Here is a 26,734-nt window from a genome sequence, read left to right as displayed (position 1 = left end):
CGGCTTTTTAGAGGATTAAGAAGTATTTTTAGAAGGTTTTTCTACTTCGTTTCTGCCTCTGACTTGGCGCGGGGGGAGGAGAGAGGTTGGTGGATTTAAAAATGAAATATGCTGCCCTCTTCTGGCAGGTTTTGGAGTGTCCCATTGATCCAGGCAGGGAAGGGTAGAATTTCAAGCAGATGCTGCCTATTTGAATATAGTCGTAAACAAAACATCTAAAACACAGTTATGGGAGTGGAGAATCCCACAAGAGGGTGTTATGGATTAAAATTGGAGGGGAGGGAAGTAATTCTGAGAGGGACATTCTGTTTTCTGCATGGAATGGGGTTGTCATGTAGCTTATGGGCCGGTCTGCATTCTTTTGTCAGGGGAGAGATTTGACACCTCCTCTTGTATAATAGTTATAGGAACTACATACAGTGATTTTTCTCTTTATGTGAATTTAAGTTACTCCCTTAGGCACAGTTAGAGTTTATATAGTCTACCTAGCAGTAATAGTGAAATTTACAAAGAAATAGGCCTCCTGAGGTGTTCTGAACTGTGGTTGGTTTTTATATCTTTCCTGTGGTTAAAACGTCTGTTGAAAACAAGAAAAGGCCTCTTCTTTTAAACAATAGCCATCTTAGTGGTCATTATAATGAGCTGTTGAGTGTCCAGTTCCTAGGAGTAGCTTTTCCATGTCCTTTTATATCATAAAAGGCTCTTTCAAAATATAAGAATCTTCAGTGGATGAAATAGTTTGCGGGGGGGAGGGGCGGAGAAGGAAGTTACTCAGCTAGAAACTACTGAAACTTCATCCCTGCTATACACATGGGTAGAGCAGGGTGACTTTGTCTGCAGATCCCGTCTCAGTGTTGATGCTTTCTTAAATCTTGCTTGGGACAGAGGACAAAATTGGGTTTATGATGGAAACTCCTTAGAGCTGGACTGTGCAAGTGGACCTAGACAGGGGGGACTCCTGTAGCCTGTAAGAGCCCCATTAAAATAAATGAGGCTCCATACAGGCACAGCGGCCCCTTCACACAGACGAAGTTGCAGGATCAAGACCTTAATTATGGAACAGCAACCACTGTTCTGTAATGGTCAGAGGCGCCTCTCAGGGTCAAATTCTGATTTCAGGTTCCCTCGGGCAAATCCCAGTAATGCCATTGGCTTCCCTGAGATTACTCTGGATGATGGCCTCAGAATTTGGCCCTGTTTTTGTCTAGATCGGGAGAGGGGACGGGTGAGATCACACACCTTTGCAGCTGTTATTATTTGGAAACAGTTTTCTGTAAGGCTGGGGCAGCAGTGCATCGTTGCTTGCTGCCATATAAATCGTCTTAAAGAAAAATGAAAGTACTGCCACAATTTTATTTTTTAAATTTAGCTCAGCCTTGTTTCTCATTGAGGATTAGTTGTGGGCTAAATTGGCAGACAGCAGCTGTTTTTATAGTTACAGCCAAAATCCTAAGTGTGTGGGTTAGATCATACACACATGGCTCACAAACAGCTTGGAACCAGGGGTTCCAGCTTTCCCTAAAATCCCACCTGTCCGTTTCAGCCCCAAATCGGGACATTTTCAGTCCACAAAAGAGTTAGAAGTGACTTGTCCTTCCGAGTTGCTCTGCTGAGGAGGGCGCTGCACACCTGTGTTTGCCCCTGCTCCAGGCTGCCACCAGTGGCTACCACACTGCAAACTTCGGGAAAAACTTTGCCCTCGGGGGGTGCTGTTGCGCGTCCTGTACTGGCTTGTACTTTCATACTTTGATTGCCCTCCTCTAATTTAGCAAAGCAGCTGAACCTCCCCCTGCCTTGTTGGCTCTGCGGGGAAGGCTCAGATTCTACCTTTCAGGCGATAGGGCAAAAATCTGCTTGCTTTTCAAGTGGGGGTGACTAGCTAGATCCCTTCGGATCCGATGCCAGGGGGCATCAGGCACCCCCCAGTGAGTGGATTCCCTGGTGCATCTCACACGCGCGGCGTGGGGGAGAGAGAACGTCCAGAGCCAGGGAGTTCAGGGCTGCGGTCCCCGGCCGCCGACCCCCGCCCCAGCGCGCCCGCTGCCCTGCGGAGCGCTCTGCCTGTGCCCCAGCGGCCGGCCACCAGGGGGCGCCCCGGAGTCAGCCGGCCGAGCGGCTGCCTCACTCGCCGCCGCGCGGAGATGCTTGTGGGCGCCGGGCGAGAGGCGGCGCGGAGCGGGGCTGCGGGTCCGAGCCGAGCCGCCGCGGGTCCCTGCGCACCAGCCGCCTCGCCGCTGCGCCCCGCGCCCCGCCAGGCTGCCCCCGCCGCGCTGCCCCGGGAGCGGGCGGCTCCGCGGCTGAGGAGCAGGATGCTGCCCCCGGGGCGCCGCTGGGAGCCCCTCGCCCCGCTGCCGCTGCTGCTGCTGCTGTCAGGGATGCTCCGGCCGCCGGGGCTGGCGGCGTTCAACGTGGACGAGGAGAAGCTGACCGTGTACAGCGGCCCCGAGAGCAGCTACTTCGGCTACGCCGTGGATTTCCACCACTACACCGGCGCGTAAGTACCCGCGGGGCGCTTCCCTCCCAGCCCGGAGCCCTGCCCGGGAGCTCGGCGGCCCCCTCCTCGGCCCTTGGCCCCAGCGCCGGGGCCACCGGAGACCCGCGCGGGGGTGGCCAGAGAAGGTCTCCATCAGCCCGACTCGTCCTGGCTAAAGCCAGCCGGGGCGCCGCTCCCAGCACCCCGGGGCAGGCTCGCCAGGAACCCAGCCGCGGGTGCGGGGAGGGATCTGCCCAAACCCCGAGCGGGGGCAGCCCTTTGCGGGCGTCTCTCTGGCACCGGCCGGCGGATGCAGCTCCAGCTGCCCCCTGGCCCGCAGGGGTTGTCTATCTGCTGGAAACAGACGGGAATGAAAGCTCCGCGGAGCATGTGGCCACAGGGAAAGGGTCCTGCCGATTTCCGCCCGTCCCCGGGCTCTGGTGTGGGTGGCAGCGTGTGGGCACAAATGATCTGCCATCAGTCCGCCTTTATCTTCACAAATGTTTTTGCAGAGTAAGTGTCCTGGTCGGTGCTCCCAAAGCCAATACTACCCAGCCGGACATACAGGAAGGGGGAGCGGTGTATTACTGTCCTTGGCCAGCGGCTGAGTGCAAACAGATCCCCTTCGATACGACTAGTAAGTACATCGTTATACGCATGTAACGCGCAGATACTTCGCGTTGTATTGTCTTGCGAAAGTCACCCCTTACTGCGGGTTGGTTCGGCGCTCCGTTCACTTGTGTCTGTCAGTCTGATCTGAGTGTGTGTAGTGCCCCAGAGAAATTGCGCTCTTGGAGTTTGTGTGCGTCGGGGGGAGATGGTCCCTACAGAAATAACAATCGCGTGAAGTTGGGGATTGGTGCGTAGGCGACTGCCGCTTTCCATACGTTGAATGAAAGGTGTGGATTGCACGTAACACTTTTTGAAAAGAAATACCCACTTGCAAATGTTCAGAAGACCAAACGCCGTGTTTCACGTACCCCCCCCCGAACCGTGGAAATCGGTTGTTGGTCTCCTTCAGTGCTGTTTTCAACAAGGGATTTTCTGCCCATTCAGTCGGAGGCGGTACCTTATGCTCCATGCTGATTTAATTCTTTACAGAAAGGAAGAATTTTCTTTCAAAATACTGAAAGTTGGATGCAAACTGATGTAGGCATAATGTGGATAGATTATATCCGACCACTTTCAAAATCCCAAGACAGATGTTTCTAATTTAATTAAAGGGAACACACATTTTAAACAATTCAGGCTGTTTATGTTTTCTCTTTATAGCCCTTGAAAATAATTTAAACCTAGTGTTTCCAAAAACATTTAAACTGAATGGTTTAATGTAGGCATATTTATACAATATAATCTTTAGAACAAAAGTTACAATTCACCAGACTGTATTTAATTTTAGTGCTTATTCGTCATACAAATATTAATGTAATACAACAAAGCCTGTTTCTATGAACATAAATGAAATTTCGGTCAACTTCCCTATATCTAACAAATCAGCAACACAGTTCCCCAGCTGTGTGTGTGTGCACGCACACAGGCATGTGTGAAAGAATCCCAGCTTACTGTATTATAAACATTACAATACACCTGCAATACCTGGATATATACTGTAATAACACACATACTGTCTCTAATTCTATATGCACTATATGCATGTAGATGTATACACAGTATATGTCCCCTCTGCTGTGTGTATATATTTTAATATATGCATGTGTATATAGGTACACAGCAAATAATATTGCCAACACACCTATTATTTACATCTGGGTAAATAAGGGTAAATGTACCCTTATGCCACAGGAGCATACAATGAAGTACCATGTGTTTAAATGTAAATTGTTTTCCAGTTTTGAAGCTTCATCCAAAGTGAGGATCCAATACATTTGAAAATGTTATCTTGGGAAAGGATTACAGTGGAAGCATGGGGCCAGATCAGGCCCTTGTGTGGAAAAGACCACAGTGGGTGGCTAAACAGATTCAGGAAGACTCCACACGTTCTATCAGTCACAGAGTTTCTGAGAGATCTGGAGCAAAGGTTTAGCCTCTGGAGTAGGCAGGAGGTGTGGTGGCCAGAAGCAGTTGACTACTTGAAGATAACAGGGGTTTTAGGCTTTGCCATGCAAATGCCAGTTTGTGACCAGATAGGAGAACTTCATTTTCCAGAGTGGTCAGTCCAAAACTTTTCCAGAGCACTAAGCTGAAGCATAGAGTGATCTCAGGGAGTCCACAGAGGCAAGTCAATACCCTGTTTCTATAGGGGCTAGAGAGAAGAGAAAGGAAAGGGTATTAGGATACGTATATATGAATGAATGCAAACATAAATTGGAGGTAGGACACGAGTACACAGAATGCTTTGCATATGTCATCACTGATTCAGTCAACATTAATTTATTTACACATCTGTGGCGTAAAATGATGCTACTTATGTTCAGCTCCCTTCTCTTTGGAATATTTTCAGCTGTCTGAGCAAGTCTTCTGTTCCTTTTTATCTCCTCTCTACTCCAAAGCAGAGCACGCAATACTGCCTTTAGCCTGGAAGTTACTGTTTTAAATCTTTTTAATATATTTTCCTTTTTTGTGTTTGTAGCTGTAACGGGACACAACCAATGGTTTGTTAAATATTACGGATGTTTTCAGACTATTCTTATATTACCTTATATGACCTCTGTCACTGTATGAATACTTCAGACTCACTGATGAATTTATCCCTGCAATACCCCTTTGAGGTGATACTGTTCTCATTTTACAGGGGAGAAGCTGAGACACAGAAACAAGTTATTTAGGTTTGCACAAGGTCTATGATGGGGCTAGGAATTGAATCTGGGTCCCCTTCATCCCAGCCTAGTGCCTTAACCACAAGACCATCATTTCTCTAATATTAGGAAGTTTCACTTATTAAGAGTATAGTAGATGGGGAATTAAATATACTGGATTTAATTTTTAAAAAGGAATGTTTTACACACAGCAGCAGTTTTGTAAAAGGCATTGAATTTCTTGACATCAAAAGGGCTGGAAATAATCTTCTAAAAACAGAGGAGAGAGAAAAAATAGATGATTTCAAAGCTGAAAGCTTTCATTTTGATGCCTTTTTATAGTATTACAAAACTCACCTTTTTGTAGTATTAGCTGCTCTTTCAGTCAAGTGTGCTAAGTACAATAAAAGGAAAACAAACTGCTGAATAATTAATAATCTGCTTCACTAAGATCAGAATAGAAACTAATGTGGTATATAGACAGAGAGAGAGAACACATTACATACCACTTAAATGACCATGCAAACTGACAGCTAAATCCAGAATTTCGAGCATAACAAGTCTTTAACGTTCCCATTCTGAGGATCTAGTCTCCCCTTGACACACGAGTAACTCACTTGTATTATTATTGTCAATGAGAGTTACCTTGCCCCAATGAGAGAAGCACACTTCGATTCTTTTCTCACTTGTATTGCCAACAATGACCATCAGACTTAAAAAAAGAGAAACAAAGGGATGCTCATTGAATGAGAACACTTTCCATAAGTGCCCTTTACAAAAGAGCCGTAATAATACTTTTAATTTACCCGAGTTTGGAATTACCTTGCGAACAGTATTAACTACAGAAAGATAGATTTTAAGTAATTATAAGTAGCAAGAATAGAGATCAAAGTTGTTTACTTAAGAAACAAAAATAAACTTGCAGTCTAAATTCTATAAACTAAACAGAATTTGAATCAAGCAGTGTCTCACCCTGATAGATGGTACAAACAGGTCACAGATCTTCAATACACAGGCTGGAACTGCCATTCAGCCTGGGACCACCCTCCCGCAGTACAAAGTCTTTGTCCTACAGGCATGTTTCCAGGGGTTTGAGTTGTGGTGGGAGTGAGGCCAAGTCATGATGTCACTTCCCCTCTGTTATAGTTTCTTCCAGCTTGCTGGAAAGATCTTTTGCTTGTGACATGGGGGTCTTCCCCCATTGGTCAAGCAGCATCCATTGTCTACATGCTCTCTCTGAGAAGTCTTCTGGGATGGCTTCTGGGAGAGTGGATTCCCTTTAATGGGATACCAGCATGTCTGGCTACTCCACTGTTGTACCTGAAAGGCTGGTTGTGTGTGTTCCCAACCTCATAACATACTTCAGTAACACATATAGCAATACTTCAGAACTTCACATATAACAACAGCATATACAATCCAACATAATATTAATGGTCAACCAATTAAGGCTTTTTAACATGATACCTCACAAGGCATACTTTGTCCAAAACATGTCATAATTGTGTGACAGTGGTGAATATGGGGATTTCAGCATGTTGCTTTGAGGTATAGAATGTCTTAGGGCAAAGTGTAAGGTCATGCATTTAGGGACTAACAACAAGAATTTTTGCTATAAGCTGGGGATGTATCAGCTGGAAGTGACAGAGGAGGAGAAAGATCTGGGTGTACTAGTTGATCACAGGAGGTTTATGAGCCGCCAATGTGATGTGCCCATGAAAAAGGCTAATGCAGTCCTAGGATGCATCAGGCTAGGTATTTCCAGTAGAGACAGGGAAGTGTTAGTACCATTGTACGAGGCACTGGTGAGACCTCAGGATCTGGAATACTGTGTGCAATTCTGGTCTCCCATGTGTAAGAAAGATTAATTCAAACTGGAACAGGTGCAGAGAAGGGCTACTAGGATGATCTGAAGAATGGAAAACCTACCTTATAAGAGGAGACTCACAGAGCTTGGCTTGTTTACCCTAACCATATCTGAGGGGAGATATGATTGCTCTTTATAAATACATCAGAGGGACAAATACCAGGGAGGGAGAGGAGTTATTTCAGTTAAACATCAATGTGGAATGGAGAACAAATGGATATAAACTGGCCATCACCAAATTTAGGCTTGAAATTAGGTTAAGGTTTCTAATCATCACAGGAGTGAAGTTCTGGAACAGCCTTCCAAGTGGAGCAGTGGGGGAAAAAGCCTAACTGGCTTCAAGACTGAGCTTGATAAGTTTATGGAGGGGGTGGTATGACAGGATTGTCTACAATGGCATGTAGCTGACTGCTAGGAGCAAGTATGTCCAACAGTCCATTATGGGACACTAGCTGGAGAGGGCTGTTAGTTACTACAGATCATTCTTTCCTAGGTGTCTGGCTGGTAGGTCTAGCCCACATGCTCAGGGTCTAACCGATCTCCATATTTGAGGTCAGGAAGGAATTTTCCCCTGGGTCAGATTGGCAAAGACCCTGAGGTTTTTTCTCCTTCCTCTGCTGCACGGGGCAGGGGTCACTTGCAGGTTTAAACTAGTGTAAATGGTGAATTCTCTGTAACTTGAAGTCTTTAAATCATGATTTGAGGACTTCAGTAACTCAGCCAGAGGTTAGAGGTCTTTTACAGGAGAGGGTGGGTGAGGTTCTGTGGCCTGCAATGTGCAGAAGGTCAAACTATATAATAGTGGTAGTCCCTTCTGACCTTAAAGTCTATGACTTGAATTTCAAGCATGGTTCGTTCATCAACAACATTCCAAATGCATCACCAGTCTTTGAATTCATGCTATTAATATCCCCCCTCCACTCAAATGTGGAGAAAAAAGAGAGAGAGGTGACAAGTATAATGTAATGACATCAGTCAAGAGTCAGGAAGCTGTATTATGCCACATGCTAAATTTATAGTGGGATGGTAATTACAGTTGCTCTGTAATAAGTTATGGTTACTGAATGTTGGTCTGGTTATTAAGATGTTTACTGTCTGAATGTATTGGTTTTGTTTAATATGGGGTTGTAAGGAAAAACAAGCAGGAAGGGAAGAAGAATGGCTCAAGATAAGCCTCTTCTCCACAAACCCTTGAGGGTTGTTAGGAGACAATGCTGGACAGGAAGAGGTGTTGGAACTGAAACCAGTACCTAGTGACAGATATAAAACTAGTTTTAAACGTCTGTCACTGCTTCAGAGTGCCTTGTTCCAGCTGCCAAACACAGAATGGATTCCTTAGTATTGTGTTATCAATATCTGTATACCAGAATACAGCCAGTTAGGCAGAAAGTCATCTTAACTGAGACCACGAATATCTGCTATGTGTTCATATTTGTGCAGAAAAATCACATGACATAATCTCGGTTGTTCACAGTGGATTATCCCAAATTGTCATATATCACATAAGAATATGTAAATCTGTCAAGTCATGATGATTTTCATCCACAGGTGATAAAACTAACCCCAAACTAACTTGCAGTGTTTTATGGCATGTGATATGCATATTTGTGAGTGTTAATACCTAGCTTGTGGAAAGGTAAGGGGACTTCATTTTTTTCAGATAAGTCAATCCAGCACTTCTCCAGAGCACTAAGATGATTTAATTACTAAGCAACAACAGCAATTAACCCCTTAATGATGTATGTGCTTTGCTCCAGTGGGGAGGTGAGATGTCTTTAAGGATTCTCTACTTTGTTCCCTCTTTTTCCCTCCCTCCTCTTTAAAGGTGTCATATTGCACTGACCTACCCTTAAGCAGTGGAAAGCTGGATATGACTCTCTTTGGAGTATAATGAGAGAGAGATGGGGTCAGAGGGGCATGTTTTAGTGTGATGTGAGCACTGGACAGGCAATCAGGAATTCCTGAGTTCCTATCCTGCTTTTGAAACAGATTCCCTCTTTCACCTTCAGCAAGTCACAACTTCTTTGTTTCAGAAATGGGGCTAAGAATACCCACTTATGTACTAGCTGTGAGGCTTAATTACTTAATACAGGAGAACCTCAGAGCTATGAACACTTTGGGAATGGAGGTTGTTCATAACTCTGAAATGTTTGCAACTCTGAACAAAGTCTTATGGTTGTTCTTTCAGAAGTTTACAACTGACCATTGACTTAACACAGTTTTGAAACTTTACTATGCAGAAGAAAAATGCCGGTTTAACCATCTTAATTTAAATTAAAAAGCACAGAAACAGTTTCCTGACCTTGTTAAATCTTTTTTTAAACTTTCCCTTTATTATTTTAGTAGCTTACATTGAACATTGTAAGGACGTAAGACCATAAGAATGGCCATACTGGGTCACACTAAAGTCCATCTAGCCCAGTATTTTGTGTTCTGACAGTGACCAACACTAGGTGCCCCAGAGGGAATGAACAGAACAGGTAATCATCAAATGATCCATCCCCTGTCACCCATTCCCAGTTTCTGTACTGTTTGCTTTTTTTTTTTTCTTTTCTTTTTCGGTCTCTGCTGCTGCCTGATTGAGTACTTCAGGTTCCAAATGAGGTGTGTGGTTGACCAGTCAGTTTGTAACTCTGAGCTTCTGCTGAACTTGTGTTTTGAAGGTGAGAATTGCTCTGCAAGTACTAATATGGGCGCTGTTCCTTATGGTGACCAGAAGGGGTAGCAGAAGGGCAACTTGCAGAAATCTTTCCCCCTATTTGACTAAGTGCTTTACTTCCAAAGCATCCAGAACATCTTGCAGCTCAGGACCAAACTGAAATCCCCATTCTAATTATTTATACATCGGATCTGTTGGAAAACTAACAATACACATTTCAAAAACTCATTTTAAAATGATTTAGGTACATGATAGACAGTAACAACTTTTAAAAAGGCAGCACTGATGGGGCATGAATTTGCCAGTCTTCCAGGATTCAGCTCGTTCTCTCTCTCCTATGAGTGTGCTTCATCATATATTAGTCAGACAGGTTGTATTTTTCAAACTAACTGTAGAAAATATGAATAGTCTGTCAAGAAAAAAAGGGGGGAAGTCTAGGTTAACTCTGGCCAAGTGTGCAGTTGAGAGAAAACATGAGCCAGTTTGGCCAGAAGCTGAGCTGATTGTAACAAAACCCAGGTACTGCAGAAGGAAAGGATGTATTGTGAGACTTAGGAGATTTAGTTATATAAAAAAACTATTAACTGTAAAGATGATAAAATCCTATGGGAAATTTAGAATCCTGTTATAAAATAGGATTTGCATCTCAAGAGAAAATGTTAGGGGAGAAAAAGTCCACCCCACCTTCAAATTCTGATACTATTGATTCAACAACACCGGTTTTGCCTTACCATGGGCTTAATTATTCCCATGTAGAGTTCTGATTTATGGCAGGTATGTGGTTTCTTTTCCCAATCCGAATCACATTTTAAGGAGAAAAAATGAAAGAGTAATTTAACTCCCATTGACTTCAATGATGATTTCCCTGAGACAGGAAAAAGTAAAAATGGAATAAAAACTTCTGGGTATGGTCCAATTAAATTAAAATAACTTGCATGAATGAACTCTAATGCACAATAAAAAAAGGTAAATCCACTTATGCAAAATCAGATTCATTTAAGAAGAGCCCCTCTCATGATAATCCTAAGAGATTTAACTGCTCCAAAACACTAATAAAAATAATATCTAATGCTTTCCATCCGTAGACCTCAAAGCACTATATAATGGAGGTCAGTATCATTACCTCCATTTTGCTGGTGTGGAAACTGAGGCACAGAGAAGCAAACTGAGTTTCCTAAAGTCAGTCTCCTCCTTTCCCAGTTTCCAACAGGACCAGTTATCACCTTTTTGCTTGGCCCACTAGACCCTGGTTCCCTAGATTCTAGTTCCAAGCCTTGTGATTGTGCTCAACACGTCTATGTGAAAGACCTAAAATCAATGCTCATGTGCATGTTAAGAAGGAAATTGTGTGACTAAGGCCTGGTCTAGAGTACAAAGTTAGGTCGATTTAAGCCACCTTGTGTCATCCTAGTTGTGCATGTGTCTATGCTTAAATTAGTCTCCCACTGATGTAAGCTCTCCATTACACCAACATAGTAACACCTCCCCCCAAGCAGCACTGAGCCATGGTCGATGTATTGAGGTCAACCTGGTGAATGTAGACACTGTTACCTGTGTCAACCTTAACAGTCCTCCAGCAGCTGTTCCACAATGCCCAACAGTGAATTTCACTGCCCAGGGGTCATGGAGAATGGAAGCCCCGCCCCATCCCTTTAAAACCCTGTGAATTTTTGAACCCCTTTTGCTGATTGGAGAGCCCACCTTGCAGCTCGCATTGTTGTGTGCCGCTGCCGGCTGACCATGCTGGCTACACACTTCAGATGCACCTTGGCTTGGTGTGGACAGGAGATATTGGATCTCCTGGGCCTGTGGGAAGAAGAGATTGTGCAAGTACAGCTATGGACCAGTCATAGAAATGTGGACATCTATGATCAGATTGTATGGCAGATGCAAGAAAAAGGTTACAACAGGGATTAGTAGTAGTGCCACATGAAAGCAAAGGAACTGTGGAAGACATACCAGAAGCCCAGGGAATTCAACAGTCGTTTCCAGTGCCAAGGTGCAGACCTGCTGCTTTTATAAAGATTGTCATGCCATATTTGGTGGATACCCCATCATCCCCATGGGTACCCCGAACCACAGGCCCCTGGCATGACAGTGAGGAGGAGGAGAAGTAAGAGGGACATGTGGCCCAAGGGGTCCAGCTATGCCATGAGCCAGGACCTGTTTGAGACGCACTGCAGCCCAGTCAGTCCCGGCAGTCGAGCATGGGTGAGCCTGATGCAGAGGAAGGAACTTCGGGTAAGTGTGTAAAATTTATTTCCCATTACAGTGACGCCTCCCCCAACTTCTCATTGGAATTTTCATGCGGATACTCTGCAATTCTTTCCCAAAGGTTTCTAGGGATGGCAGACACATTTCCTCCTCCAAGGTGGTACACTTTCCCACACCATTCACTGATAACTTCAGCAGGTACCACTGCAGTACACAGGCTAGTAGCATCTGGGCTTGGGTGGCTTCGGGATGCCATTAGCACCTGTGACGTTGAGGGGTTCTCCCTCCACACCTGCAGAATGCCTGAGCCAGATAAGGAAGAGGACTTGGGATGACATGTTCAGCAAGATCTTGCATCAGACTGTGAACAGAGGGCCTGGAGCATGAATATTGCAGTGTTTGGAGAAGGAAATAGTGGGCAGGAGAAAGGCCCAGGAGTCAGAGAGGGAGATGCAACAGTACATAATGGGGCTTGTCCAGCAGCACACACAGATGCTGCAGACTCTTGTGGACCTACAGGATCAACAATTGTGGGCTCACCTCCTTTTGCAGTCCATGGAGAACTCCAGTATAGCACCTCCCTACAAACCCCCTTAACAGTCCCTGTGGCATCAGGAACTGCATCCTTATCCCTACCACTGCACCCCGGGGGGCGGGAGGGAGACACACATTAAGGACAACCTCAACTTCACGTACACTGACTTGTGAGAACCACTGTTGATGAATGTGTAGCTAAAAAGGAAATGAATGTTCCTTCCCCTTCTTTAAGCTCTGTTCTATAAATTTGTTAAGATTTTAATGTATGCTTTTAACTTGCACAGAAATTTTTTGAAGTGTTTTTCATTACTCAGTAGAACTCTATTGTTTGGAAAATAATTCATCTTTATTAGTTCCCAACATATGCTGCGAAGTGCCTAGCAGTTCTGAAAGCGCCCACCTACTTGTTACTATACAGAGTGACCCAACACATAAGATCAGTGACAAACACAGTGTTATAATCATAAACGTACAGCAAACACCACCAGATTAATAGGTGCTTTGTCACTTTTATATTCATAGATCTGCACCAAGCACCACACAGTTCCTAACAGGCCCCTAAACTGCAGGGCCAGTTAGAGCACAGTACACCACAACACATTACTCTTCTTTCAAAGCCTCTCTGAGATGTCTAGCTCCACATTGAGCTATTCTGATAGCCCTTGTGCCTGTCTGCTCAAACTCAGCAGACGCTCAAGTGGAGGGTTCCCCCTCCATCCCAGTGGCAACTTTTCTCCCTTTGCTTCACAAATATTATGCAGGCCAGAGCAGGCAGCTAGAACCCTTGGGTGAGTTTTTCTCACTGAGATCCAATTTTGTGAATACACGATGCCAGCAACCCTTCAATCTACCAAAAGCACATTCAACTATCATTCTGCACCTGCTGAACCAAAAGTTCAATCTTTTGCTGGGGCTGTCGAGGTGGCTGGAGTATGGCTTCATGAGCCAGGGGAGTAAGGGGTAGGCTGGGTCCCCCAGGATCACTACTGGCATTTCAGCATCACCACTGGTGAGCTGCCGGTTGGGAAAGAAAGTCACTGTTTGTAGCACCTATTAAACAGTCCCATGTTTTTAAAGATATGAGAGTCATGCACCTTCCCTGAACATTGATGTCAGTGAAGCATCCCCTGTGACCCACTCAGCACTTGCATAACCATAGAAAAATAGCCCTTTCTGTTGATATACTCTGTGTCATGGTGATCTAGTGCTGTCTGTTGCTTGACTGCAGTTTGGGATCCCCATTGCTGCAGATCCATCCATTATGTCCTGCATATTGCCAGTGCATGAGAGGAGACAATTAATTGCCCTGCACACTTGCATGACATTGCCCCATGCCCCTACAATGGATTTTCCAAGTGCAAAGTGATTTTCCATTGACTGATAGCAATCTGACGTTGTACGTTTCCACAGTATGATCAGCACTTGCTTCTCCATTGTCAGTGAAGCTCTCATTCTGGTGTCCCTGCCCTGAAGGGCTGGAACAAGCTTGGCACACAGATCCAGGAATATGGCCTTGTGCATCTGACAGTTCTGCAGCCACTGCTTGTCATCTCAATTCTGCATTATGATATGATGCCACCAATCAGTGCTCATTTCTCGGGCCCAGAAGCAATGCTGCACTGCCTGAAGCTGCTCCATCTTTAACTGGTTCTTGCTATGTCCCACAGCAATCTGACTGCCTGGAAATCATCATGTTCCCCACTCCTCTTCTTTTGGCTCTGCAAATACCAGTGGATCATGCGTCCTGTGACTGCAATGCTCACAGCAATGGAACAGAGCTGTGGAGACTCCAGGCTTCTGTTAGAGATGGTGAACAGCAAAAAGTCCCATGCCGGTTATGGGATTTTCAAAACAGGCACAGAAATTGTGGGATAGAGATAGTATTATGAGTTGGAGAAAGTTGCATGATGGGAACTTGACCCTACAGTCCCAGTCACCTCTGCAAGATTCATTTCTGCCCCACCATGCATTGCCAGAACTTCCCAAAAGACAGTGTGCTGGATGGTGGAGAGTTACCTACCCATAATGCACTGCATTGTACATAGAAACAAGCATTCTTGGTGAGTATGCACAGTGCCAGTGTAAGGATGCATGCGCACAAGCATTATACTAACTGCAGAGGCTTTATGCTGCTGTAACCTGCATTGGCAAAAGTTTGTATTGTAGACATGCCCCAAATGCGAGGCTAAGCACTGAAGTGTCGTCTCCTCCTCCTGCATCTGCAGAGAGCTAGAGTGGTGACTAGCATAATCTAGGGGAGTAGAAAGGAAATCCATGGCATCAGGTGGGAATGATCTTGTCTACAGGTTGGAGATTACTCGATCAGAATTAAAATGAAGAATGGGAAGTGGATCTACAGTGTGGCCACTGGAGTATTAGCTATAGGTGCTGTTGCTTAGTCCACAAAGTCTCACCTAAGAGCAGACAGAAGAGGTTTCCAGGTGTTCAGCAGTAACAGTTCGCACTCATTCTTTGGGATCCCAGCAAACCTACTGTCAGCACTGAATCCCCACTCTGGCACTTCGAGTGCAGAAGGTGGGGGCCCGCAAGGATTTTAAAAATTAATACTGGCCACTCCAGGCTTGTATTACACTCCCAAGGTTACAGCTTTTCTCTGACCTTGGCTTGGTAAATGCTGCCACCACCCAAATGCAAAAAAAACCCCTTTGAACCCAGGAAGAAGCACTTGGGAATTCCTCCCTGTGGGTTATCCTCAAGACATTTCACCTCTTCCTCCCCCCCACCGAAGAGCTGAGAAAGAAAACAAAGGAAATTGGCTGTGCCACCAGCTAATTAAACAACATACACAAACCTCTTCGGGACACGAAAATCCAATCCTGTTCTTAAAAAAGGTAAAATTTGTTAAAAACACAAAGAAAGGAAATACATTTGCAACTTAGGCTTTTTGCTAGTTCCTAAAAGAAACAATTACAAAAATTAAGCATCAAGATAGCTCTCTTGAGGTTTATCTTAAAGATTAGAAGCAAAACAAAAGCATCTGGGATTAGCACAGGAGAGATACACAAGTCAAAATAAAGAAATAAACCTGATAATGCCTATTTAAACATTTCCTGTCCAATAATTTCTTCTAGGTATGGAAGATGAATTTTCATACCTGGTTCAAGCCTTACACAGCATTCCTGCTTATAACCTTGCTGCCTCATGTCTCCTTCTCCGGAGAACAACAGCCAAAGGGAAAGTTTTTTTCCCATTTTAAAAAGTTCTAGCCTCCCATTGGCTCTTTTGGTCAGGTGCCCACTTCTTTTCCTTTACCTGGGGAACTTTGTTAACCCTTTACAGGTAAAGCAAGCAGAGAACAGCTACCAAGAGGGATTTTACAGCTAACTGGTTGGCTGGGTGTCCATAAAAGGGAGCTAACCCCCCTTCATTTATCACACCTATCTCTGAAGGGTTTCCCCAATGTTTTAGAGAAAAGAAAACAGCTTTTTAAAATGCCGAGGCAGTGCCTCAGCAGTAAGAAAGTTCAAAACTTGATACCCATGTAAACAAATTTTATGTAATTGGAAATGGGAATTCCTGGCTTTTTAATGATACAGAGCTCTCTCCTCTAGTTCCAAGGAGTCACAAGATATGGGTCTGAATATTGTCTATCCTGGACCTCAGTAACTTGTGGGGAGAAGCACCCCATTTGGAAGAGTAAGAAGGAAGCATTTTTCTGACAGGTTGATTTAAAAAAAAAAAAGGCAGCATCAGTAGTTTGACAGCTGCACAGAGGTTTTGAATATCAGAAGTAGTGTAGGTGGATTAGTGGGCAGAATGCAGGTGAGGCTGTTGAAAGTGCATGAGAAAAGCAAAGTATTGTTACCACACAGACCCCATAAAGTTATCCTTTCCCCCGCAGGTTTTTGAGGAGGGAGGAGAGGTTTGGGGTGGATGTATAGTGGGTGTATTGTATAGCTGGGATCAATTGTTTGAGTGGGATCTTTTTTCTCCTTTCTTCAGTTTGAGAAAATTGCTGTGCTTGCTTTTGTTTAAATTGTTTCAAATTTTTCATAAATATGGGTCTTTTGGAAAGGTGGTTTTAAATTTTTTAAAAAACCTAAATAAAATAACTAAATATGCAAATCAGTACTGCACCAGCAAATACTTGCATATGCACCCATTCAGTACGCTAATCCTGCACTTATCCATGCACAGAAGCGTTTGCAGATGCAAGTCAGGTACCTGCATGCTTAACTGCTCAGGGTATGTCTACCCTACGAAATTAGGTCGAATTTATAGAAGTCGGTTTTTTAGAAATCGTTTTTATATATTAGAGTGTATGTGTCCCCACAGAAAATGCTCTAAGTGCATTAACTCGGCGGAGTGCTTTCACAGTATCGAGGTAAGCGTCGACTTCCGGAGTGTTGCACTGTGGGTAGCTATCCCACAGTTCCTGCAGTCTCCGCTGCCCACTGGAATTCTGGGTTGAGATCCCAATGCCTGATGGGGCTAAAACATTGTCGCAGGTGGTTCTGGGTACATATTGTCAGGCCCCCGTTCCCTCCCTCCCTCCGTGAAAGCAGCAGCAGACAATCGTTTCACGCCTTTTTTCTTGAGTTACCTGTGCAGACGCCATACCACAGCAAGCATGGAGCCCGCTCAGGTAACCGTCACCGTATGTCTCCTGGGTGCTGGCAGACGTGGTACTGCATTGCTACACAGCAGCAGCAACCCATTGCCTTGTGGCAGCAGACGGTACAGTAGGACTGGTAGCCGTCATTGTCATGTCCGAGGTGCTCCTGGTCGCCTCTGTGAGGTCGATCAGGAGTGCCTGGGCAGACATGGGCGCAGGGACTAAATTTGGAGTGACTTGACCAGGTCATTCTCTTTAGTCCTGCAGTCATTCCTATTGAACCATCTTATGGTGAGCAGGCAGGCGATACGGATTGCTAGCAGTCCTACTGTACCATCTTCTGCCGAGCAGCCATGAGATGTGGATGGCTTGCAGTCCTTCTGCACCATCTGCTGCCAGCCAAAGATGTAAAAGATAGATGGAGTGGATCAAAACAAGAAATAGACCAGATTTGTTTTGTACTCATTTGCTTCCCCCTTCTTCCCCCGTCTAGGGGACTCATTCCTCTAGGTCACACTGCAGTCACTCACAGAAAAGGTGCAGCAAGGTAAATCTAGCCATGTATCAATCAGAGGCCAGACCAACCTGCTTGTTCCAATAAGAACAATTACTTAGGTGCACCATTTCTTATTGGAACCCTCCAGGAAGTCCTGCCTGAAATACTCATTGATGTAAAGCCACCCCCTTTGTTGATTTTAATTCCCTGTAAGCCAACCCTGTAAGCCATGTCATCAGTCGCCCCTCCCTCCGTCAGACAATCGTTCCGCGCCTTTTTTATGTGTGGACGCCATACCAAGGCAAGCATGGAGGCCGCTCAGCTCACTTTGGCAATTAGGAGCACGTTAAACACCACACGCATTATCCAGCAGTATATGCAGCACCAGAACCTGGCAGAGTGATACCGGGCGAGGAGGCGACATGGACACAGATTTCTCTGAAAGCGTGGGCCCTGCCAATGCATGCATCATGGTGCTAATGGGGCAGGTTCATGCTGTGGAACGCCGATTCTGGGCTCGGGAAACAAGCACAGACTGGTGGGACCGCATAGTGTTGCAGGTCTGGGACGATTCCCAGTGGCTGCAAAACTTTCGCATGCGTAAGGGCACTTTCATGGAACTTTGTGACTTGCTTTCCCCTGCCCTGAAGTGCATGAATACCAAGATGAGAGCAGCCCTCACAGTTGAGAAGCGAGTGGCAATAGCCCTGTGGAAGCTTGCAGCGCCAGACAGCTACCGGTCAGTTGGGAATCAATTTGGAGTGGGCAAATCTACTGTGGGGGCTGCTGTGATGCAAGTAGCCCACACAATCAAAGATCTGCTGATATGAAGGGTAGTGACCCTGGGAAATGTGCAGGTCATGGTGGATGGCTTTGCTGCAATGGGATTCCCTAACTGTGGTGGGGCCATAGACGGAACCCATATCCCTATCTTGGCACCGGAGCACCAAGCCGGCGAGTACATAAACCGCAAGGGGTACTTTTCAATAGTGCTGCAAGCTCTGGTGGATCACAAGGGACGTTTCACCAACATCAACGTGGGATGGCCGGGAAAGGTATATGTTGCTCGCATCTTCAGGAACTCTGGTCTGTTTCAAAAGCTGCAGGAAGGGACTTTATTCTCAGACCAGAAAATAACTGTTGGGGATGTTGAAATGCCTATAGTTATCCTTGGGGACCCAGCCTACCTCTTAATGCCATGGCTCATGAAGCCGTACACAGGCAGCCTGGACAGTAGTCAGGAGCTGTTCAACTACAGGCTGAGCAAGTGCGGGATGGTGGTAGAATGTGCATTTGGACGTTTAAAGGTGCGCTGGTGCAGTTTACTGACTCGCTTAGACCTCAGCGAAACCAATATTCCCACTGTTATTACTGCTTGCTGTGCGCTCCACAATCTCTGTGAGAGTAAGGGGGAGATGTTTATGGCGGGGTGGGAGGTTGAGGCAAATCACCTGGCTGCTGGTTACACGCAGCCAGACACCAGGGCGGTTAGAAGAGCACAGGAGGTTGCGGTACGCATCAGAGAATCTTTGAAAACCAGTTTCATGACTGGCCAGGCTACAGTGTGAAAGTTCTGTTTGTTTCTCCTTGATGAAACGCCCCGCCCCTTGGTTCACTCTACTTCCCTGTAAGCTAAACACCCTCCCCTTCGCCCTTCGATCACCGCTTGCAGAGGCAATAAAGTCATTGTTGCTTCACATTCATGCATTCTTTATTCATTCATCACACAAATAGGGGGATGACTACCAAGGTAGCCCAGGAGGGGTGGTGGAGGAGGGAAGGAAAATGCCACACAGCACTTTAAAAGTTTACAACTTTAAAATTTATTGAATGTCAGCCTTCTGTTTTTTGGACAATCCTCTGTGGTGGCGTGGCTGGTTGGCCGGAGGCCCCCCCCCACCGCGTTCTTGGGCGTCTGGGTGTGGAGGCTATGGAACTTGGGGAGGAGGGCGGTTGGTTACACAGGGGCTGTAGTGGCAGTCTGTGCTCCAGCTGCCTTTGCTGCAGCTCAACCATACACTGGAGCATACTGGTTTGATCCTCCAGCAGCCTCAGCATTGAATCCTGCCTCCTCTCATCACGCTGCCGCCACATTTGAGCTTCAGCCCTCTCTTCAGCCCGCCATTTACTCTCTTCAGCCCGCCACTTACTCTCTTCAGCCCGCCACCTCTCCTCCCGGTCATTTTGTGCTTTCCTGCACTCTGACATTATTTGCCTCCACGCATTTGTCTGTGCTCTGTCAGTGTGGGAGGACAGCATGAGCTCAGAGAACATTTCATCACGAGTGTGTTTTTTTTTCTTTCTAATCTTCACTAGCCTCTGGGAAGGAGAAGATCCTGTGATCATTGAAACACATGCAGCTGGTGGAGAAAAAAAAAGGGACAGCGGTATTTAAAAAGACACATTTTATAAAACAGTGGCTACACTCTTTCAGGGTAAACCTTGCTGTTAACATTACATACATAGCACATGTGCTTTCGTTACAAGGTCGCATTTTGCCTCCCCTCACCGCGTGGCTACCCCCTCAATCCTCCCCCCTCACCGTGGCTAACAGTGGGGAACATTTCTGTTCAGCCACAGGCAAACAGCCCAGCAGGAACGGGCACCTCTGAGTGTCCCCTGAAGAAAAGCACCCTATTTCAACCAGGTGACCATGAATGATATCTCACTCTCCTGAGGATAACACAGAGAGATAAAGAACGGATGTTGTTTGAATGCCAGCAAACATACACTGCAATTCTTTGTTGTACAATGATTCCTGAGTACGTGTTACTGGCCTGGAGTGGTAAAGTGTCCTACCATGGGGGACGCAATAAGGCTGCCCTCCCCAGAAACCTTTTGCAAAGGCTTTGGGAGTACATCCAGGAGAGCCGCGAATGCCAGGGCAAATTAATCCTTTCACATGCTTGCTTTTAAACCATGTATAGTATTTTAAAAGGTACACTCACCGGAGGTCCCTTCTCCGCCTGCCGGGTCCAGGAGGCAGCCTTGGGTGGGTTCAGGGAGTACTGGCTCCAGGTCCAGGGTGAGAAACAGTTCCTGGCTGTCGGGAAAACCAGTTTCTCTGCTTGCTTGCTGTGAGCTATCTACAACCTCCTCCTCATCATCATCTTCTTCTTCTTCTTCGTCCCCAAAACCTGCTTCCGTGTTGCCTCCATCTCCATTGAAGGAGTCAAACAACACGGCTGGGGTAGTGGTGGCTGAACCCCCTAAAATGGCATGCAGCTCATCATAGAAGCGGCATGTTTGGGGCTCTGACCCGGAGCGGCCGTTCGCCTCTCTGGTTTTCTGGTAGGCTTGCCTCAGCTCCTTAAGTTTCACGCGGTACTGCTTCGGGTCCCTGTTATGGCCTCTGTCCTTCATGCCCTGGGAGATTTTGACAAAGGTTTTGGCATTTCGAAAACTGGAACGGAGTTCTGATAGCACGGATTCCTCTCCCCATACAGCAATCAGATCCCATACCTCCCGTTCAGTCCATGCTGGAGCTCTTTTGCGATTCTGGGACTCCATCATGGTCACCTCTGCTGATGAGCTCTGCATGGTCACCTCTGCTGATGAGCTCTATATGGTCACCTGCAGCTTGCCACGCTGGCCAAACAGGAAATGAGATTCAAAAGTTTGCTGTTCTTTTCCTGTCTACCTGGCCAGTGCATCTGAGTTGAGAGTGCTGTCCAGAGCGGTCACAATGGAGCACTCTGGGATAGCTCCCGGAGGCCAATACCATCGAATTGTGTCCACAGTACCCCAAATTCGACACGGCAAGGCCGATTTAAGCGCTAATCCACTTGTCAGGAGTGGACTAAGGAAATCGATTTTAAGAGCCCTTTAAGTCGAAAAAAAGGGCTTCATCGTGTGGACGGGTGCAGTTTACATCGATTTAACGCTGCTAAATTCGACCTAAAGTCCTAGTGTAGACTAGGGCTCATAGGTATAGTTACTCGGTGAGCCAAATGGGAATTGCACCCACTTATGAAGAGCTAAATTTGATCTAACATATGCAAATATTGGATTTACAGGTGTACCTGTTATCTGCTCAGTTTTCAAGTGTACAGTTGTAGCCTACAATGTTGTTTTAACATAGATTTATATTTGACTATGGGGTTTAACATTTTTCTTAATTGTGTTACTGCTATGTGTACTTAAAACACAAAAACACTCCCACAAGAGTTGTGTTTAGCACCAGGTTGACCCATTCTGTGCATTGCTGCCGCTGCATATACGCTGATGTGGGAAGCTGAACTATGGAGTCTTTGAAATTATCCTCTAGGACATGTGGCCATACATGGCTAAATTCTCCTCTCAGTGACACCACTGCAACCCCCATTGAAATAACACCAATGACATGATTTCATGGGAAGTTTCACTGAAGCTGCTGTCATGAGCATTTGGTCCATACCATGGATAAATGCTGTGCTAGGTCATACTACCAACAGGTGCCACGTGGCATGGTTTGCTAAATAGTTTGAAAAAGCATGTGATATTTGCTTGACCTGATGGAAACACAAGGAAACTTTCTGTATAAACTCTTGATTTCTGCAATGTTAGGTAATCTCAATCCCATTTCGGGAAACATTATTCGTGCTCATTTTCATTTTTTCATGAGCCTAATTCTGAGGTCATTGCTCAGGCATAACCCCCACTGAAGTCAATGGGAATTTCCCTGAGTAAGGTCTGAATAAGGATCTTAGATTTGGTCCATGAGATCTTTATTATTCAACTCACATCCTCAGTAATGAGGCTGGGAGTTGAGGGCATGGGCAAAGAGTCCTCTCTTCCCAACCAATGGAATAGCAGAAGAGCCACAATGGCTCCCTAGACTGTTGCTATTTCCATCCTCCATATGAAAAATGGCTGCTGGATCCATGTAGTAGGCACAGATCCACTGGCCTTAGCACTACTCCTTCCAGGGCCACCTCCTGCCCTGCATCCAAGACTCTGTCAACAGCATTCCTTAAAACCCATATGGAGCTGGTGTCCACAGAGTGGTAGAGCCACATGGGTTTCATTGCAGGAACTGCCGTCTGGAGCCCAGTTCTTTGAGAAACGACCTGCTGCTTTGGCATTTTAAAGAGCTGCTCTTCTGAGTCAGGCAAAATTACCAGTTAAGTCAATCAAAATTTGGTATGGGGTAAGGACCAAATGGAAGGAGGTTCAGCACAGCTGAGCATGGACTGCAGTTATTAGCAAAACAGGATGGTTGAGTGGTTAGGGCACTAACCTAGGACTTGGGAGATGCTGGTACAATTCCGCGCTTCACCACACACATTCTGAGTGACCAGAGGCACAGCCTCTCTGTGCCTCGGTTGCCCCTATGTAAAGTGGGGATAATAGCTCTTCCTATCTTCATGGGGTGTTGTGAGGATAAATACATTAAAGGTTGAGAGGAGCTTGCACACTACTGTAATGGGGGCCATATAAGTATCTATGATACAGTGAAATAGCAGCTGTACCATGTTGTACTCCCACAGAAACCTGTTCTCTAATGAAACACGCAGTGTACAGTACAAATGGAATAACACGGTCTGGGTAAATTTACAGATATGTCCATTTTTATGTGAGTCAAGGTGGATGAGGTAATTTTATTAGATTTATTAGACTAATTTCTGTTAGTGAGAGAGACGAGCTTTCACGCTTACACAGAGCTCTCTTCAAGTCTTAATATCCTGGGACCAGCAAGGCGACAAGACCATTTTTATGTTGTCTTTTATTTCGGTAGAGTTATATGGGGAAAGCTGCGAGAAATGGTGGCTGTTTTATCACAATCTCAATACTGGTTTGGCGTCAGGAAGTGTTATATGTGAAGAGCTCAATGGTACATAAAAGGCACATCCAAAGGTGGTGGTGAGATATGCTCCCCTAGCAGGGGCTGCTGAACGCATTGCACTTCAGACAGGCACAGTGTCTGAGAAAGCACAGCCATATTGTGCTTCAGGAAGACCCTGCGACAGGTGCCAGCCTTGCTGACCTGTGTGGAGAAAGAGAAAACAAGGCCATAGCCTGACTGATGCTAGACTCACACACTTTAGTGAGTTACCCCTGAAATAATCATGTGCGGTTTGAGAAAATATAGTGAGACATCAGGTTATCTCACTGTAGTTTAGGCCCTTTATCCTATACAGCATCATGGCTTTAAAAGTGTCAAGGGCCCATGGGACAAAGTGTAGAGTTGTACAGGGTTCTGCAGGAGCTCTGAAATCCCAGCCTCCATCTTGGATTCATTCTCAGAGGGGTGATTCTTGAACAAGAGGTGGTGTTTGTAAAGCATAACTTCTGTTCACATTTGAGTACAATCTGCCTGTATACAAATACGTTTGTTTCAAATAAAAATACTCTTTTCAAGCTAGAAAAGTGATTGTGAGAATTCACTCTTCAGAGACAGTCTAAGGTTGGCAGCTGTAAGTCAAAACCCATGGCAGATTTTCAAGCTTTAAAAGCTTTGTTTTCAATCAAGACCGCATACTTGAACATAGCCTGTGTTCAAATATGTTGGTTTAATAAAAAAAGAAGCTTTGAGAGCTTGAAAGCGTCTGCACGTCTGGCCCCTTTGGGAGAGGGACTCAAAAGAGTGGCACCAAAGGGTGGGTGGAATTTTGCAGCTTCCCCAGTGCAGTGCCTCGCAAAAGTCATCTTCTGTCACACTCCTAAGTTTTGGCCCTTTAATAGTTTCCAGCTAAAAAAAAAAATTCAGTATCTTTTTATATATATTCTTGCTGATTTCTGAAAATCAGTATGCATGCGATAAAGTTTTTGGCTCTTTTGCCAGTTCTGTAAATGCTAATTGCTGTACTAGAGAATCTCTATAGGTGAGGCACAGAAATTTACAAATTTCACAGGTTCATATAAATGAAATGAACTTTCTCAAAACTTTCATACATTCATTGAGTCAGTTTTTCTGATCCTGCAACTTCATACACAGTCCTAAATTAACAAAAATACAGATGCTGAGTCCTCCTATTCCCTAATATAATGGTTCTTTCACCCCTAATTCAGGTTGTATCAATAACATTTATCAGCAGTTATCGCACAGCAGTCTCCAATGCCACAATATACCTTGTGCTTAGAATAGGAAAAAACATAGGTATTTCATCTACCACTGTCTGTAACTGCAGGAAAATGTTGACTCTTTCTTTAATTTTTATTGGTATGTTTTTGTTTTTCATTTACCTAAATTCAAATAATATGATGTTAAAAACCTCTCTACATTCCAAGTTTGACAGTATGTGTGTTTTTATTTTCACTTAAAATGCATAAAAAAGAGTTGATTCTTGTGAAATACTCTTTGATAAGAACCAGAAACAAAAGTAAGAGAAGACAGATACGAGGGGATATGTGTAATAAGCTGCTTATATATAAATTGAGAAGTTCATTAAGAGTGACTAGTGAGGGAGGAGCATACCTTAAGACCATGTGGGAAATCAGTTTACTTCAGAGTACTGAGGGTGAAAGGAAGGGATGTCTGCTTTTCATTAAACCTGAAATGCATTATAATTGGGCTGAGTCTTTACCCAGATGGCTCCTCTTATGCTGACATCTGCAAAGTGTATATAAAGCAATGTTAAAGAACTGTCTCTTGTGGCAGTATGTACACATGTAATTCAGTTAAGAACTAAGTCCTTTGCTATCCTGAATGCTGGTCCTTGAATAATGCATGCTGAGAAATTGCATTTGCCTGGCCAACGATGACTGTAATACATATTTTGTCACAGTATAAAGCTATGTTACTTTTGAGAACAGTTTTATTAAATTTTTGCTCATTTTGTAGGGATTCTTGTTCATTCTTTATTAGAAATCCCCAGCTAAACAACATTTTCAGTGTGGATAGAGGGCTAGACTTTTCCTTAGTTTCCTAAGTTTTTCATTGCCATTACAGTCATTTCAAATATTTAATTTTATGTGAATTTGAGAGGCATTTTTCATTGACCAATGACACGTGCTTGAACAATATTAAAATACCTTTACCACATTAATGAAACTTGTCTGAGGATGATAGATGTGATATAATTCATATGTCCATTGCTCTATTATCATCTAGCTGAAGCCAATGAAGTAACATTTTTTAAATTAGATATCAGCAGCCTGTTTCTTTCTTTGTCAGACAACAGAAAAATCAAAGTCAACGGCACCAGGGAACCTATTGAGTTTAAGTCAAATCAGTGGTTTGGGGCAACAGTCAAAGCTCATAAAGGAAAAGTTGTGGTAAGTTTCATGAATTGATATTCATTTTCAGATGTTTACCTTCAGATGTCTTAAATGTATGTGTGCGTGTGTGTGTACACAACTAATAAGTTTTAGAATATATGTATATACAAAAACAGATTATATATAGAGAGAGATCAGACAATAAAAGCAATATATAAAAATCAGACTGAACTGAATACTTGAAGACCATCATGCAAGCGAATGAGTAATCTAATTTATTATTCAAAGCATAAAATAGTGGAACTATTTTTAAGATATAAAGGAACTGATAGCCATATGTTTAAAAAACTATAACGTGTTGTAAAGCTTTATGAGGAAAGTTAGCTAGAGAATTACCTAAAGGAAGCCAAGAATTCCAGTGAAGATCAATTGATATCCTGATGAAAATGTTACTATTTGTATCAATATTTAATTTTGTTTTATAGGGTAATCATATTATATTGTATTGTTATGTTGTGGTCATGGTAATGACTAAATAAGAGTTTTGCTTTTAAAAACATTTAGTGTACGTGTTCTGATTTTATAGAACATTTTGCAGGCACTGATGGAAAGCCCCTACTGCATATTTATACTGATATATTTGATATCTTTCTTACACTGAATAGTTTTATTGCATAGCATAGAGTTGATGTGTGCTATACACAGGCATTCTACATTTACAGTTTTTGCACTAGGATTCACAGTGAAAAGGATACTAAACACTTTGTGATATGAAACTTTAGTTTGGCCATAATTTATTTTCCTTACAATTATGAAACAACAACTTTTGTCTTGGGATTTGTTTAAAGCTGTTTTAGTTATTAATTAGTGGGAATAAGTATCTGAAGGAAATGCCTTACTTTAAATAGTTGATCTTGTGGTCAGCCCCAGAAAGGATTTTGACATAAAACAGGTGATGAATAAAACATCGCTCTCTTGTGTTACAGAACTAACATGTACAGTTAATTCCCTGCGGTT

At 44.3% G+C, this 26,734-nt stretch overlaps 1 protein-coding gene and 1 long non-coding RNA gene across 2 annotated transcripts in view; one reads left to right on the top strand and one right to left on the bottom strand.

Moving 5' to 3' along the window:
• Window positions 1-1,800: 1,800 nt before the first annotated feature.
• ITGA8 (integrin subunit alpha 8) overlaps window positions 1,801-26,734 on the top strand; it is a 175,106-nt gene continuing 150,172 nt past the window's right edge. The window contains exons 1-3 of the mRNA XM_037890767.2: window positions 1,801-2,494; window positions 2,986-3,110; window positions 25,674-25,774. Coding sequence (XP_037746695.2) covers window positions 1,899-2,494; window positions 2,986-3,110; window positions 25,674-25,774 — 822 coding nt within the window. The 5' untranslated portion in view covers window positions 1,801-1,898. The remainder of the gene's footprint in view (window positions 2,495-2,985; window positions 3,111-25,673; window positions 25,775-26,734) is intronic.
• LOC119565413 lies at window positions 9,633-15,815 on the bottom strand. The gene is made up of 3 exons (XR_005224053.2): window positions 15,622-15,815; window positions 11,457-11,561; window positions 9,633-10,164 (listed from the first exon to the last, which is right to left on the bottom strand). It is a non-coding gene; the product is annotated as an uncharacterized LOC119565413 (long non-coding RNA).

Source organism: Chelonia mydas, chromosome 2 (assembly GCF_015237465.2).
Source record: "Chelonia mydas isolate rCheMyd1 chromosome 2, rCheMyd1.pri.v2, whole genome shotgun sequence".
Taxonomy (NCBI): Eukaryota; Metazoa; Chordata; order Testudines; family Cheloniidae; genus Chelonia; species Chelonia mydas.
Note: the sequence above shows the minus strand (reverse complement) of the source record. Positions and strands in the feature narration are given on the sequence as shown.